General features: G+C 49.1%; 5 protein-coding genes across 5 annotated transcripts; 3 read left to right on the top strand and 2 right to left on the bottom strand.

The window, feature by feature from the left end:
- Positions 1–1,641: 1,641 nt before the first annotated feature.
- EDB82DRAFT_456902 (uncharacterized protein) lies at positions 1,642–5,110 on the top strand. Its single transcript, XM_025730357.2, has 3 exons — positions 1,642–1,927; positions 1,978–2,074; positions 2,149–5,110. Exons 1-3 carry the CDS (start codon positions 1,895–1,897, stop codon positions 5,037–5,039), a joined length of 3,021 nt encoding a protein of 1,006 aa, XP_025589490.1. The 5' UTR covers positions 1,642–1,894; the 3' UTR covers positions 5,040–5,110.
- Positions 5,111–5,131: 21 nt separating this feature from the next.
- Positions 5,132–7,369, bottom strand: EDB82DRAFT_54537 (uncharacterized protein). The gene is made up of 3 exons (XM_025730356.2): positions 6,952–7,369; positions 6,698–6,893; positions 5,132–6,640 (listed from the first exon to the last, which is right to left on the bottom strand). Exons 1-3 carry the CDS (start codon positions 7,113–7,115, stop codon positions 5,225–5,227), a joined length of 1,776 nt encoding a protein of 591 aa, XP_025589489.2. The 5' UTR covers positions 7,116–7,369; the 3' UTR covers positions 5,132–5,224.
- Positions 7,370–7,571: 202 nt separating this feature from the next.
- Positions 7,572–9,375, top strand: EDB82DRAFT_487312 (uncharacterized protein). Its single transcript, XM_025730355.2, has 3 exons — positions 7,572–7,966; positions 8,029–8,487; positions 8,543–9,375. The coding sequence occupies exons 1-3, from the start codon at positions 7,679–7,681 to the stop codon at positions 9,362–9,364; spliced, it is 1,569 nt and encodes a 522-aa protein (XP_025589488.2). The 5' UTR covers positions 7,572–7,678; the 3' UTR covers positions 9,365–9,375.
- Positions 9,376–10,703, bottom strand: EDB82DRAFT_487314 (uncharacterized protein). Its single transcript, XM_025730353.2, has 2 exons — positions 10,239–10,703; positions 9,376–10,186 (listed from the first exon to the last, which is right to left on the bottom strand). Exons 1-2 carry the CDS (start codon positions 10,533–10,535, stop codon positions 9,440–9,442), a joined length of 1,044 nt encoding a protein of 347 aa, XP_025589487.1. The 5' UTR covers positions 10,536–10,703; the 3' UTR covers positions 9,376–9,439.
- Positions 10,704–11,142: 439 nt separating this feature from the next.
- EDB82DRAFT_54647 (SWIRM domain-containing protein) lies at positions 11,143–13,785 on the top strand. The gene is made up of 4 exons (XM_025730352.2): positions 11,143–11,479; positions 11,536–11,604; positions 11,653–12,071; positions 12,119–13,785. Exons 1-4 carry the CDS (start codon positions 11,368–11,370, stop codon positions 13,535–13,537), a joined length of 2,019 nt encoding a protein of 672 aa, XP_025589486.1. The 5' UTR covers positions 11,143–11,367; the 3' UTR covers positions 13,538–13,785.
- Positions 13,786–14,096: the final 311 nt, after the last annotated feature.

The raw sequence follows: 14,096 nt of genomic DNA on the forward strand, positions 1-14,096 counted from the left end.
CCCAGTCACGTCGGTCGCTTGACTTTGAATTCAACGAATGTGGGTGGGAAATTGGATGTCGATGGCTTCTTCCATTAGGTTGTCAGCCGAGTCGGAGCCACTTTTAGCGTACTAAGTGACTCCCCTTTTTTTTCTCCTTCCCTTCCCTTTACGCCCCCAAGGTCCCTTCCATGAGGCTACAAGGCCAGTAAACTTGTCCATCAGGCGGGCGGCTGGCTGGCTTGGCTTTTAGATAAGCGCCACATACAGCACATATTTACTGGCCTACCAAGGAATTGGAGAAATCTTGACTCCATTTGTTGGCAGCAATCAAACTTGATTTATCCCGACTTTTTTCAAGAAGATATCCCCAACAATTGGACTAAAAGACCAAGTTGTCAGGGATTCCAATGGCGCATCCTCTTTTTCATCCAATGTTACAGGGATGTCCTGCAGCCATATCATAGACTAATTTCATTGCAGAAAGACGAAAAAAACGTTTTGGATAGACCAACGTTTGCAATCCATGCTCTCGGGCTGGGCTGCCGGGCAGCATCTTGGCTATTTACTACTAACCTATCGATGCAAAGGGTATTAGCAAGTGGCTGAACTACGTGCAGAAAAGTACAACAAACAAGTTCATTGAATGATACGGGTGCTTCTAGCGTACAACGCCATGTATGCCACAGATATCAGCAGCCACCAATTTATTGATCTGCGTCACTTTACTGATAGCCCATACAGTTGCCAGCAGCCTTGCGTTGTCAACGCCTCTCCCTTCTTAGTTCCCTGTTAGGGCACAAGTAGCGTCCCTCTCAAGCCCGTCTTCCGTCTTGGCCTGGCAATAGCTTGGAACCAAAAGCTAAAACTCTTGATATGCTTTGCGTATCGAAACTGTGACCAACAATCGGCGCTGATCTCTTTGTGAAGTCAGTGCTTGCTACAGTTAGCATTGGTAGTTAAAGTAGGTGCAGTAGTATTGTTTTACTGGCCTCCCTTCAACTTCACACAACGCCCGATGTTTCCGTGAGACATTGATCGATCAACGGTTGACTCTCAGAATTGGATGATTAATGCATACATGGTCAAGAGCTTTAGCAACGATTTACCAGTTAGAAGATGTAGAGTATAGAAGAAAGTATCAGGCTTTGTTCAGCATGGGTTGCTCACTGTAGATCAACCTAAACAATGATCTAAGCTTTGGCGTCTAGGTCGTTCCGATGCACGCACGCCGTATAAGTAGCGGTTTTCATAGGTCAAGTTAAGTCTTCACTTTCATCCCATTCGTTGGTTTGATCCTCTCAGACAGCGCTTTCCCTTCAACCTCTGGAAATGACGAGATCAAGACGCCATTCATGGATAAGTACCTACTAGGTATATTTGCCGAGAAATAAGTATGAATTTCAGGTCTATGGCCCATCAGTCCTATGACAATTTCGGCAATATTAACATGTGCAGTTTTAGAAAGTTATTAGAATAGTTATCTGTTAGATATTCATTTCCATGGACACCAATAATAGCTACTCGCCTACCTGGTATTTTAGTATTGTCCCTCAGGAGTTCTTCTAGCCTTTATATGCATATGCGTTAACTGCATTACTCCAGCCTGTAAATCACTACTTTCCAGCCTTTGTAGGTGCATACTTATTAGCTTTGGTTGCACCCAATCCTTGTATGTATTACGGCAGTGCATGGATAGCAACTTACATTGAACAGTAAATGAAGTAAACACTGCATACTACAGATCGCTCTTCATGATTTGGCTGCGAACTTACAAGAACTAATGCAGTCAGCTGTATCTCATCGCCCGTCGAATTCTAGATGATATTGGGATCACTGTTTTGCCAAGGTCTCGATGATCTCAATCACATTGGCTGCAACTTATTCACGGTCATCCTAAAGTGAATCGTCGACTATGGCTACTATAAAGCAGATTGATGGACGCACAGTAACTCTTCCTAGCAGGCCTAGCTCGCGTCTCATAACTGACTTGGATAGGTTCATCAAATACAGTCCGGGCAGGTTATCGTTGATCTTTGCTCTGTTGTTAAAGAACTGGTGGAGAACAGCGTTGATTCCGGCGCAACAAGCATAGGTGAGCATGCAAATACTTAGCTCGATCAACCATCGGCAAATACCATCGAACTATACTAAACGTATCTTTCTCAGATGTTCGCTTCAAAAATCAAGGACTTGACCTTATCGAGGTGGCTGACAATGGATCTGGCATTGCCCCTGACAACTATGCCTCTGTGGCTCTCAAACACCACACGTCAAAGCTTTCATCATACTCTGATATAGCCACGTTGGAGACATTTGGATTCCGTGGCGAAGCTTTAGCTTCCTTGTGCGCTCTGTCCACTGTCAGCATCACGACTTGTCAGCAAGGCGAGGCTCCCAAGGGGACCAAGCTCAGCTTCGAGCCGTCTGGAAAGCTAAGCGGGACAGCTGTTGTTGCAGCCTCAAAAGGTACCACCGTCTCCGTTGAGAGTCTGTTCCACAACCTACCTGTTCGTCGTCGTGAACTTGAACGTAATATCAAACGAGAGTGGAACAAGGTGATCGCTCTCCTTGGCCAGTATGCCTGTATCCAAACCAATATGAAGTTCTCTGTATCTCAGCAGCCCTCAAAGGGAAAGAGAGTACAAATGTTCTCAACCAAGGGCAACCCTACAACAAGGGAAAATATCATCAATATCTTTGGGGCAAAAACTATGACGGTTCTGGTGCCGCTCGATTTATGTCTCGAGATGCAACCTTCTACTGTCAGCCCAGCTCTACGAGTTGAATCTGACACTGGTTCTATATCCAAAGAAGTCCGTGTTGTGGGCTACGTTTCCCGACCTTCTCACGGAGATGGGCGTCAAACCCCGGATCGCCAAATGTTCTTTGTGAACGGCAGGCCTTGTGGCTTACCCCAGTTTGCAAAAGCATTCAACGAAGTGTACAAATCTTACAACAACACGCAAACACCTTTCATTCTAGCTGATATTCAGCTCGATACACACATGTACGATGTCAATGTCAGTCCTGATAAAAGAAGTATAATGTTACATGATCAAAATCAACTCCTCGATAATCTGCGCACTTCGCTCACGGATCTCTTCGATTCCCAAGACTACACAGTCCCTACATCTCAGCTTATGCCATTGAAGAGTCGTACTAAGGCAACACCAACTGTCAATACACCTTTCAAACCCCTTCATGTCACTCCTAGAAAGGCGCCTGATAACTCACATTCCAATCCTGGATCGGATGACGAGGATAGTAGTGAAGACACACCACCATCAAAGGTACCTTCTGGCGCTGCAAGAAGAGTTGGCGGTTCAAGGTCGTTGGAAATAAACGCCAGCAGTCAGAATCTGATCAGTGGGTGGGTTGAGAGGAAGTCAGCCAAGAGGCCAGAAAGCCGAGGCTACCAAGCACCAAAGGCAGCAGATGCGACTCCTTCTGCCATACGAGGGGAACCGAGCCTATTTATCAGGAGTCCTTCACCACCATCAGAACCTGATGAAAACGTTGTCAAAAAGTCACTACCTGTTCGAGATTTCAACAAACAGCTCAAAGCGAATTCTGTCATCAAAGATAATTCTTCTGCAGCACCAACCATTCCTGTTATTTTGGCTGAGAGAGAACCTCAGATTCCTACCACGACACCTTTGAGACGAGAGCAACCCGAGATTACACATACTAGTCCGAGCAAAACGCCTCGGACCAGGACGATACCAGAGACAACTATCATCATAGGAGATGAAGTATTGGAAAAGGTCACAAACTCCACTGACGACGAAGATGGACAAGCAGGTGTCGCTACTGACGACGATATGGAGGTTGACGATCCAAAGCCCTCTTTCGGGAGTACTTTGACACAAAGATTTACCGCTGGACGTAGAAAGACAGACGCGGAGAAGCCTTCCATCGAAAAACCGGGCGCCAATGTGTCTGACGACTCAATAGCCTCAGAATCTGACGGCGAAGAATCAGACAGTGACATTTCTACCACAAGTGCAGATGGGGATAAGAATATTGCCTCCAAAGTAGCTGCGCCACAACCTGACGATCAGGCAATGGAAGAGCCAATAGCACAGAATATTTCGCCGGACAGTCCTCCCTCCCCAAACCCAGGCGCAACTGCCATCATGGATCACAGGATTCAAGCTTCCAAGTCTAGTGTACGAAAGAAGGATTCCACGGCTCAGCTTCTCCAGACTTTACAGACGAGTGAGAGCCTCATAAAATCAGAGTTGAAATCCTGGGCAAATGGTCTTCCCTCAAATAGAGACGTTCAGGCTGACGAGGATGCGGTGACGGATCTCGCTGCCGCTAATGCGGAAGACAAGCTGTCTCTCACCATAGCTCGCAAAGACTTCTTGAGAATGAGAATAGCGGGCCAATTCAATATGGGTTTTATCATTGCAAGCCGTCCAGCGAGTGTGAGGTCGGGTGAAGAACTCGAGGCCGCTGACAACGATGAGCTATTTATCATTGACCAACATGCAACGGACGAGAAGTACAACTTTGAGAGATTGCAGGAGATCCAAACAGTACAGTCTCAGCGACTAGTTCACCCTAAGAGGCTCGAGTTGACAGCTCTCGAAGAAGAGATTGTATTACAAAACATCCCTGCAATCGAAGCCAACGGGTTCAAAGTACATGTTGACATGAGTGGAGATGAACCCGTGGGCTCACGTTGCGAGGTGCTTTCTCTCCCCATGAGTCGCGAGGTGACCTTCTCCCTCGCTGACTTCGAGGAGCTCATAGCATTGCTTGGTGAAGAATCGTCAGAGTCGAAGCATATTCCTCGCCCATCCAAGGTTAGGAAGATGTTCGCGTCAAGAGCGTGTAGGAGTAGTGTAATGATTGGTAAGGCTTTAACACATGGACAGATGGAAACATTAGTACGTCACATGGCGGAGTTGGACAAGCCCTGGAATTGCCCTCACGGCCGCCCTACAATGAGACACTTGTGTCGACTAGACTCGTGGGACTCGAAGGGGTGGAATGACGACAACTGGCAGAGCCCTTCGGTCTCCTGGCAGGCATACATGGACGGTAAATAATAGCACGATATAGACTGGTTGCGTACAGTTAGAGAATTTTGTATTAGCAAAACATGGAAATTACCTAAACTACATAAGATCCTTAATCACGCCGTTCCTCCCAATTGGTATACCTTATCCCATCCAGATCGTTCAACAATTACACATTCAACAATGCATTCCTAAACATGAAAACTCAAAATCTCTCATTTTTTCTCTGCGAGCGGATTGCGTCCATCAAGAAATGAAAACTTGTTTCCCGCCGCTCTTCCTTCCTCCGCCATCTTGCCACTGACATTACGACGTCCGTAAGCTGGTGAGAAATGCTGGTTGTAATCATTGCCTGTCGAAACCTTGCGGCTGTCGTTACCGATCATGACAGGAGAGTTTCCGCTGGTGAGTTCGCCGTATGACCTGGCGTAGAAGGCAGACTCGGGTTGAATAGAGCTTTGGCGGTTTTGGGGAGCGAAAGCTGGCTTCTCGTCGGCGATGTCCCTGCTCGCGCTCACGCGTCTTGCGTTGGCGCTAATATCCGTCAACGAATCATTGAACGGGAAGTAGGGCATCTTGGCTCGAGGAGGAGAGGCGCGTTCTCGTTTCTCGGATGGAGGGTTCAGACGGAGAGGATGAGGTCGAAGGTTTTCATGATCAACACCCAGGTCATAATGCGGGTTGTTCTCGTCGCCGTATTCAGAATCAGAACCATCGTGATAATACCGTTGAGTCAAGGCTTCATAAGACTTGTTCTGGCGATTGGCCGCACTCGTCTTTGCTGCTTCGATTTCACGGTTACGCTGGTTTGTTCGAGAGATGAGCGAGTCAGTAGGCTTCCAAGTCTCCGTGAACCTTGCTGGGCGAGGCTGGCTATGTTTGTTGTAGCTGCTTGATGGACGAGAGGCGGACTGCTCATCAAGAGGAATCTCACTGTATGCATCGTAGTAAACCGAACGGGTAGCAGAAGTGCGTGTCGTCGCCCTTGATGTGGCAGAATCGCGGCGCTCACGGCGAGGAGTCGTGGGAGGTCTTTGATGCTGAGGACTGGGTGGGTATCTGCTCCGAGAGTCTCTGGTACCGATTGTAGTACTGGAGCCATTGCGAGTGTGGCTGAAAGGAATCACCCGCGGCGCTTCAATGCCGTCGTGAATGCCTTCTTGCGGAACAAGAGACTCTCGGCGTACGCTGCGAGGCGATGAAAGTCGGTGGTCACTGTCCATTGTGCTGGTAGTCGTGACAGATGACTTGTTTCTCTTGTGCTTAGGTCGCGCAGTCAAATGACTTTCAAGAGGGTTCATGTCAGGAGGCATCAAGCTGATCTTGCGGAACATGAAACCCAACCAGCCTGCAATGGCCAAGCTGATGAGATGGAGGCCACCTGCTGAGACAAAAGTGTAGAAGAGGACAGGCTTGAAGGTGTCCATCAGAGCTTGGTCCGAGAGTCGAGTAATCCAAACTTCACTCTTGGTACGCACTGACATGGCACCAAAAGCGTACAGAGGCACAACACCGAGGTCAGTGACACCGCTAAAGAGTTGATAAGATGCGGAAGAGGCAGGTGAGCGTCCTGCAGCGTCACGAGAAAGATGGTAGATGCCATAGATACAGTGTATCACCACAATACCGGGCTGTTTGCGCATATTAGTCAGGTCAATCGACTATGAAGGAACATGGAAAAGTCTTACAGTAATTCTCATGACCCAGCCCTCGATGGTAGGCACCTTGTCGATGAGAATCATAAGAGCGAGCAGGCCAAGACCTGCAACAAGTTGTAGGACACGTAGTACGGACTGTCCATGTCGAAGCCATTTGATGAAGCTCTTGCTGCGTGGGCTCATAGAAGCATATTCATTGGTTCTGTAGGTGAGCACCTCATGCATGCTGAGACAGGTCAGGTCAGCATTGGACACAATCTCTGCGGTATAGCGCCTGTACTCACTCAGGATGTGTGTTGAACGAAACAAGAGGTCCATTCTGCTTCTTTCGCGGCTTTGGAGCAGTCCAGCTTGCTCTTGTAACAGCTTTGGGATCAAACTTGGGCTCTGGGAAGCGCGAGTCGTTTTGGACTGCGCTGTAAAGAAAAGGCGCTTGCGACGGAGGCATTGGTGCGAATTGTCGCAGCGCGTTGCGCTCTGATTTGCGCAAGAGTGATTTGAATTGAAAAGAATGAAAATGACGATCCAATTGCTCGTTTGGTTGGAATGAAAGAAAGGCAGGGTTTCGCAGATGAGCTGCGATAGACGAGTCGTCAAAAGAATGCGATTGTTACCCGAGATATTTACAGCTGAGAAGCGAGAGAAGGAGGGAGGGTCTATGGTCTGGTCTCGGACTCGGTGTCTGAGAACAATCACCCAATATCGTCGCTTGCATCAGGCCTGGGCACCTTTATCGGGTCCAGTGTCTGACGAAATGTGTACATCAAGGAATGCTGGGGGCGGGCCGTTGTTGGCAGAGCAACAAGCCCACTTCATCCTGGCGCTTCAGAGGCCAAGCCCTGTAACGGCCAATGCCTGATAGACGGACCCAGTATTCTTCGTGTTTTAGTTTCTGTTTAGTACTAACTTACTAACTTTGAGTTAAAGAGTCACTTCTCAGTCATTCATTGGTTTGTCTCTCTTACATGGTATCTCTGTCTCTGTCTCTGTCCCGTCACATCCTCTTTGGAAATGGCTTCTTCAATAGTGCGACGCCCGGGTCGCCTTGAAGCGCTTCGTTACTCATTCCGGCTGATCTCTCCCCAGCGACACTTCTCCTCGTCGACGGTTCGACTTGGCCCGAGATCTCCGGATGCACCATTTCGGATGGCCGTGGTGGGCTCTGGCCCGGCCGGATTCTATACCGCCTATCGAGTAATGGGGAAAGTTCCAGGAGTGAAAGTAGACATGTATGAGAGTCTTCCAGTGCCATTCGGATTAGTTCGTCATGGTGTTGCTCCCGACCATCCTGAGGTCAAGGTTGGTGGTTACCCTGTAGAAAATGATACGAACCCCCGGTAGTGACTTACACCACCACACAGAATTGTCAGGACAAGTTTGATGAGATAGCATCGCAGCCTAATTTCTCTTTTGTCGGGAATGTCTCCATTGGTCTTCCTGGCCATTCTTCCGAGCACTGCACGATAGAGCTTCAAAACTTGATGAGACACTATGATGCTGTGCTCTTCGCATATGGCGCATCAGAGGACAAAAAGCTGGGAATCCCAGGCGAGTCCACCCTTAGCAACATCCACTCGGCACGGGAGGTTGTGGGCTGGTACAATGGCTTGCCTGGATGCTCCGATCTCAATCTAGATTTAACACAAGCCGAGGAAGCCGTTGTCATCGGCCAGGGAAATGTTGCGCTTGATGTCGCAAGAATGCTCTTGGAGGACGTTGACGTTCTGAAGAAGACAGACATTACGGAAAAAGCATTAGAAACTTTATCTCAGAGTCGGATCAAGAGAGTCCATGTCGTTGGGAGAAGGGGGCCAATGCAGGTATGGTCCCTTAAAGCCAATAAGCCTGTAGACGATGCTAATGAGAATTCTTCAGGCTTCATTCACTATCAAGGAAGTACGAGAACTGATGAATCTCAATGAAGTTGCATTCGCGCCTCTGAATCGGTCATTGATTCCCGAGAATATCAAGACTTTACCACGTGCCTCAAAGAGACTGATGGAAGTGCTAGTCAAGGGTTCATCAACCCCTCATGACGCTGCTTCTAAAACATGGTCTCTCGATAGCTGTCTTTCGCCGAAACATTTCCTCGGGAATCAGAACGATCCATCCAAAGTCGCAAGCACCGAGTTCGACATTACGGAACTCGCATCACCCTTTGACCCAAAGTCATCAGTCAAAGCCACAGGGGAGACTACACTATTAGCATCCGATGTTGTATTCCGCTCCGTAGGATACAAGTCAATCGCTCTGCCTGGGTTTTCTGAGATTGGCATCCAATTTGATGACCGACGGGGAATTGTCGACAACGATGGCCTCGGTAGAGTAACGAGGATGGTTTCAGATACGCATGCTGGAGGTGCCCACAACGAAAAAGTCCCCGGAGTTTACTGCTCCGGCTGGGTCAAGAATGGACCCACTGGAGTTATTGCATCGACGATGCAAGATGCATTTACGACTGGTGAAGCGATCGTTCATGACTGGCTCTCGGGGGGACAGTTTCTCAATACTTCGGGCAATGGTAGCGTTACTGGATGGGAGGGCTTGCGACAGGACGCTGGACCAACAACTTGTCGAGCTGTTGAGTGGGATGACTGGCGAAAGATCGACCGCGCGGAGCGAGAGCGTGGGCAAAAGATCGGGAAAGAGAGAGAAAAGTTCACAAGAACAGAGGACATGCTAGCAGTCCTCGACTAATCAACGCATGGTAGAACATTTAACTGTTTGTATATTACATCATTTTGTACTTCATACTATGTACATTATAGACATCTATGAGTTCTTGACCTTCTCAGTGAGCTCTGGCACCTTTTCAAACAAATCACCAACCAGACCGACATCGGCAATCTGGAAGATGGGGGCATCGGCATCCTTGTTAATGGCGGCAATGACCTTGCTGTCCTTCATACCCGCAAGATGTTGGATAGCACCCGAAATACCTACAGCCATGTATAGCTCAGGAGCAATTACCTTGCCCGTTTGACCCACCTGCAGACTGTTGTCGGCATAGCCACTGTCAACGGCAGCGCGCGACGCACCAACGGCGGCACCGAGGGCATCGGCAAGAGGCAGCATGATCTTGTCAAAGTCCTCCTTGGACTTGAGACCACGACCACCCGACACAACACGGGGGGCAGTAGAGAGATCAGGGCGGTCGGACTTGGCTAGGTCCTCTGACACCCACTCGGTAGGTGACTCTGGCTTAGAATCAACACCATCCTCAACAGCGGCAGAACCTCCCTCAAGTGGAACAGAAGCGAAGGCAGTTCCTCGAATAGTAACGACCTTGACAGAGTCTGATGACTCAACCGTAGCGATTGCGTTTCCAGCATAGATCGGTCGGACAAAGACATTCTCGCTCTCAATTGCTGTGATATCGGAGATCTGCTGCGAATCGAGGAGTGCAGCAACTCGAGGCATGACACTCTTGCCGAACGCGGTGTGGCCGGCAATGACATGCGTGTAACCTCCCTTCTTGATGTTCTCAACCAAAAGAGGGGCATAAGTCTCGGGCAGACCCTTTGTCAAAAGTTAGTATATGGCTATCGAGGTCAACCAATGTACCACGGACCTTTTCGTATGCAGCATTTTCGACAGCGATGATCTTTTCAACGCCCTCAGCCTTCGCAATCTCTTGAGCGACAGACTTGACACCAGTACCAGCGATGAAGCCGTGTACTGTTCCACCCAGCTTCTTCGCAGCTGTGAAGGCGCTTAGTGAGCTGTGGTTAAGTACACCATCCTTTTGCTCGAGAATTGCCAAGGTTGATGCCAGGCGTTGCCGTTGTGCGCCTAAGCTGTAGGCGTGCGCGCGCGCCATGAGGCCAGTGGCCTGCTTTGCCAAAACTCGCTTTGCGGTCGGAAGCATGGTGAAATCGTGATTGATTTGTAGATTGACGAACCAACTGTCCGCTCGAGGAGTAGGAGGATGATGTAGCCCAGGTGAAGTCGGCGACGGTTGTTAGCGGGCCGAGGTCGTGGCCGAGTAATTCAACGCCGCCATCGGTCATTGACCGGGAACTGGCGGCATGTGGATTCGAATGCCGAACCGGCTCAAGTTGCGTCACATGACAGTTCAGACTTATAACTGTTTTTTCTACCTCAGCAAGGTAAACAACGTTTATTTCCCAAGGTTTTAATCATGTATATCGCATATCTTTGGGCTCTCTCTTCCATATCGGAGATCTACATGTTTGGGCTTGTATAGATCCAACAGATTGCTTCCTACTGTACTGAGAGGCCAAGTCAGTGACCGTAATGCACTTGCCTGTTTTAGTACTGTATTTAACAATTCTGAATAAAATACAATGCTTAGAATCTTTCTCAGGCTCGTTCTGTTAGGATAGTTAATATCAATTGTTTTGTTAGCTCTGCTTTCAATAACCTGCCATTGCAATGAATCTGATTAGCTAAGATTGTATCACGTGATGCTACGCCTTCCCCCTGGACCTGCGCGTCGAGATGGTCACGAAGCTGAAGCCAGTCAGTTCGCGCCAAAATTTCTCCAAGACGCGACCCATTTCATCGCAAGACTCCATCAACATCACGACGCTAGCGGCATTGAATCTACGACGACATCCGAATAATCATCTGTTGAAATCGCGATAAACCTTTCCGCTCACAGTCGCGCATTGTCTCTGTCGCGCGCCTCCGATTGACTTGTCGCTTTTTATAAACCATCGCCCACGGTCATCACCAAGATGGATGACAGTGCGACCTATGGCTCGCCTGGCAATGGCGCATCGCCCAACAGTAATCCCATTCTCGCCCAGCCTCCTCTGCAAGGAGATTCTGGCGTTGGCGATAGTGAAGGTATGGGCGCATTGTGAATTACCTACTTATCCAAACAAAATACTCATGGGATATAGATATCCAAATGTCCGAGGGGCTAGGTCTTGATGCAACCATCAAACAGGACAGCACAACTCCTGCACCTGGTAATTGAATTTTTTGAACCTTTGTGCTCGCTTTGCTGATACCTTTAGCTCGTGGCGATGAAGAAATGAACGATGCGCCGTCTGATGAGACCAAGCCCAAGGAAGATGGAGCTGCAGCTACCGATGGTCAAGAAATCAAGACGAAGGAGGTGGTCGAGTCCGCTGCTCGTGAACATCTTATGACGCAAACCCACGCGATTGTCCTACCGAGTTACAGCACCTGGTTCGATATGAACGCCATTCACGAAATCGAACGCAAGGCCATGGCCGAATTCTTCAACAACCGAAACCGAAGTAAAACGCCTGCTGTCTACAAGGACTACCGTGACTTCATGATCAACACATATCGTCTCAACCCCGTCGAGTACCTGACAGTCACAGCTTGTCGAAGAAACTTGGCTGGTGATGTCTGCGCCATCATGCGTGTCCACGCCTTTTTGGAGCAATGGGGCTTGATCAACTACCAGGTAAGCTACTCGCTTTACCAATCTTTACACTTTCTAACACTGGATAGGTCGACGCCGACCAGCGCCCCTCTCATGTTGGGCCACCTTTTACTGGCCACTTCAAGATCATTTGCGACACCCCCCGTGGCCTCCAGGCGTGGCAGCCCTCGGCTGACCCTGTGGTCCTGGAGGGCAAGAAGAGCCAAGATACTGACCAAAAGGCAGCCGCGGCCACTCCGGCCAAAGCAGAGCAGAATCTCGAAATTGGACGAAACATTTACGAGGCCAATGCCAAAAGCTCTCTTATCAGCAAAACCGAGGGCAAGACAAACGGCGAAACCCCGACCACCAACGGCGTACCTGGTGCTGAGGATGCCATCAAAGCCCCTATTGCCAAGGTTCATTGCCACCAGTGCGGTAATGACTGCACCCGGATATACTATCACAGCAACCATACAGATGCCAACCCCAAGGCCAAGTACGATCTTTGCCCCAACTGTTTTACCGAAGGTCGTCTGCCTGCCAACCATAACAGCAGCATGTACGTGAAGATGGAAAACCCCACTTACACATCAACTCTTGATCGCGACGCGCCATGGACAGATGCCGAGATTCTTCGACTTCTCGAAGGTCTTGAACGATTCGATGATGACTGGGGTGAGATTGCTGAGCACGTTGGTACCCGTACACGAGAAGAGTGTGTGCTTCAGTTCCTGCAGCTCGATATCGAAGAGAAGTACCTGGATTCTGAAGCTCCCATCAACGCACCAACTGGCTTGTCCATGCTCGGCCCACAGCAAGGACAGCTTCCCTTCAGCCAAGTTGATAATCCGGTTATGTCTGTTGTTGGTTTCCTTGCTAGTCTGGCCGACCCTGCTAGTACGGCTGCTGCTGCTAGCAAGTCTGCCGATGAACTCAAGCGCAAGCTTCGTAAGCAGCTAGACGGCGACAAGGCCGACGATGAGTCTCAGACCAATGGCGACAGCAAGGCCAAGAACGACTCAATGGACATCGACCTTCGACAAGAGACCACTACCACCACAACCACTACGACAACCACAACGACGAAGACCAATGCACTGGCTTCCATTCCTCTGGCTTCGATAGGTGCTCGGGCAGCAGGATTCGCATCACATGAGGAGCGTGAAATGACACGCTTGGTTTCTGCGGCCTCGAACGTAACCCTGCAAAAGCTAGAGCTCAAGCTCAAGTACTTTGATGAGATGGAGGAGGTTCTCCGTGCAGAGCGACGAGAGCTTGAACGAGCCAGACAGCAACTATTCTTGGATCGACTGACATTCCGACGCAGAGTCAGGGATGTCCAGGAGGGCCTTAAGGCTGCGGCGGCTGTTGGAGGCGAACAAGGTATGCGACTTGCTCAGGAGGCCATGAATGAGGGCGACCGATTAAGCTTCCAGGCTGCCCCTGGTGCATCGGCAGTCCCCCCACCTAGCAGCGATGGTCAGATCAAGAGCTACGAAGCATAAACGTCTAAACTGAGGGTCAACAAAATAAGATTGTCTTGAGGATAATGAGGCATGGAGAATATTTGGGTTTAAAGTCACGGCGCCTGGTGGGTGCGAAGAATAGACGTCTTTCGAATGGTACTACCCGACGACTTGACGCTTCTTCAATAGTTTACGCCTCACACTAGAGCAGGGGTTGGCACAAATGATATCGATAAGAGAGGCGATAGCAACAGCTGCAGTCACTCATGTGGCTGACGCTGGGGACTAAGAAGGTCATTCAGGTGGTTAATAGGCCATCGACACAGACATGCTATTCGATGTAATCGGTTGTGAAAGGGTGTACTATTACATGGTATAGATGCCTTGGTTTTTTTCTTGTTGCTTGGCTGTATCTCATTTAGTCAATGGTTTGTGATATTGGCGAATTGGAATGTTTACATTTGTTCACACCACTTCCTTAACTTATCATCATTCTTGATCTTGTCTAGCAGATGTGATGGCAAGCTTTTATATATGCCACCCTCAAAACAGATTAGTGGTCACGCCGAGAAAGAGTTGCATTCATTTGTGCAGACTT

The sequence above is a fragment of the Fusarium venenatum genome (assembly GCF_020744135.1).
Source record: "Fusarium venenatum strain MPI-CAGE-CH-0201 chromosome Unknown EDB82scaffold_1, whole genome shotgun sequence".
NCBI classification, from domain to species: domain Eukaryota; kingdom Fungi; phylum Ascomycota; class Sordariomycetes; order Hypocreales; family Nectriaceae; genus Fusarium; species Fusarium venenatum.

Bases quoted from the DNA above. Each gene is read 5' to 3' on its own strand.
- EDB82DRAFT_487314 (XM_025730353.2), bottom strand. From the start codon at position 10,535: ATGCTTCCGACCGCAAAGCGAGTTTTGGCAAAGCAGGCCACTGGCCTC. The intron at 10,187-10,238 runs GTCCGTGGTACA...CTTTTGACAAAG, and splicing joins AAAATGCTGCATACGAAAAG to GGTCTGCCCGAGACTTATGC.
- EDB82DRAFT_487312 (XM_025730355.2), top strand. From the start codon at position 7,679: ATGGCTTCTTCAATAGTGCGACGCCCGGGTCGCCTTGAAGCGCTTCGT. The intron at 7,967-8,028 runs GTTGGTGGTTAC...ACCACCACACAG, and splicing joins CCGACCATCCTGAGGTCAAG to AATTGTCAGGACAAGTTTGA. The intron at 8,488-8,542 runs GTATGGTCCCTT...AGAATTCTTCAG, and splicing joins GGAGAAGGGGGCCAATGCAG to GCTTCATTCACTATCAAGGA.
- EDB82DRAFT_54537 (XM_025730356.2), bottom strand. From the start codon at position 7,115: ATGCCTCCGTCGCAAGCGCCTTTTCTTTACAGCGCAGTCCAAAACGAC. The intron at 6,894-6,951 runs GTGAGTACAGGC...GACCTGTCTCAG, and splicing joins TCGTTCAACACACATCCTGA to CATGCATGAGGTGCTCACCT. The intron at 6,641-6,697 runs GTAAGACTTTTC...ATGCGCAAACAG, and splicing joins GCTGGGTCATGAGAATTACT to CCCGGTATTGTGGTGATACA.
- EDB82DRAFT_54647 (XM_025730352.2), top strand. From the start codon at position 11,368: ATGGATGACAGTGCGACCTATGGCTCGCCTGGCAATGGCGCATCGCCC. The intron at 11,480-11,535 runs GTATGGGCGCAT...CATGGGATATAG, and splicing joins TGGCGTTGGCGATAGTGAAG to ATATCCAAATGTCCGAGGGG. The intron at 11,605-11,652 runs GTAATTGAATTT...TGATACCTTTAG, and splicing joins CAGCACAACTCCTGCACCTG to CTCGTGGCGATGAAGAAATG.
- EDB82DRAFT_456902 (XM_025730357.2), top strand. From the start codon at position 1,895: ATGGCTACTATAAAGCAGATTGATGGACGCACA. The intron at 1,928-1,977 runs GTAACTCTTCCT...TGACTTGGATAG, and splicing joins AGCAGATTGATGGACGCACA to GTTCATCAAATACAGTCCGG. The intron at 2,075-2,148 runs GTGAGCATGCAA...TATCTTTCTCAG, and splicing joins TTCCGGCGCAACAAGCATAG to ATGTTCGCTTCAAAAATCAA.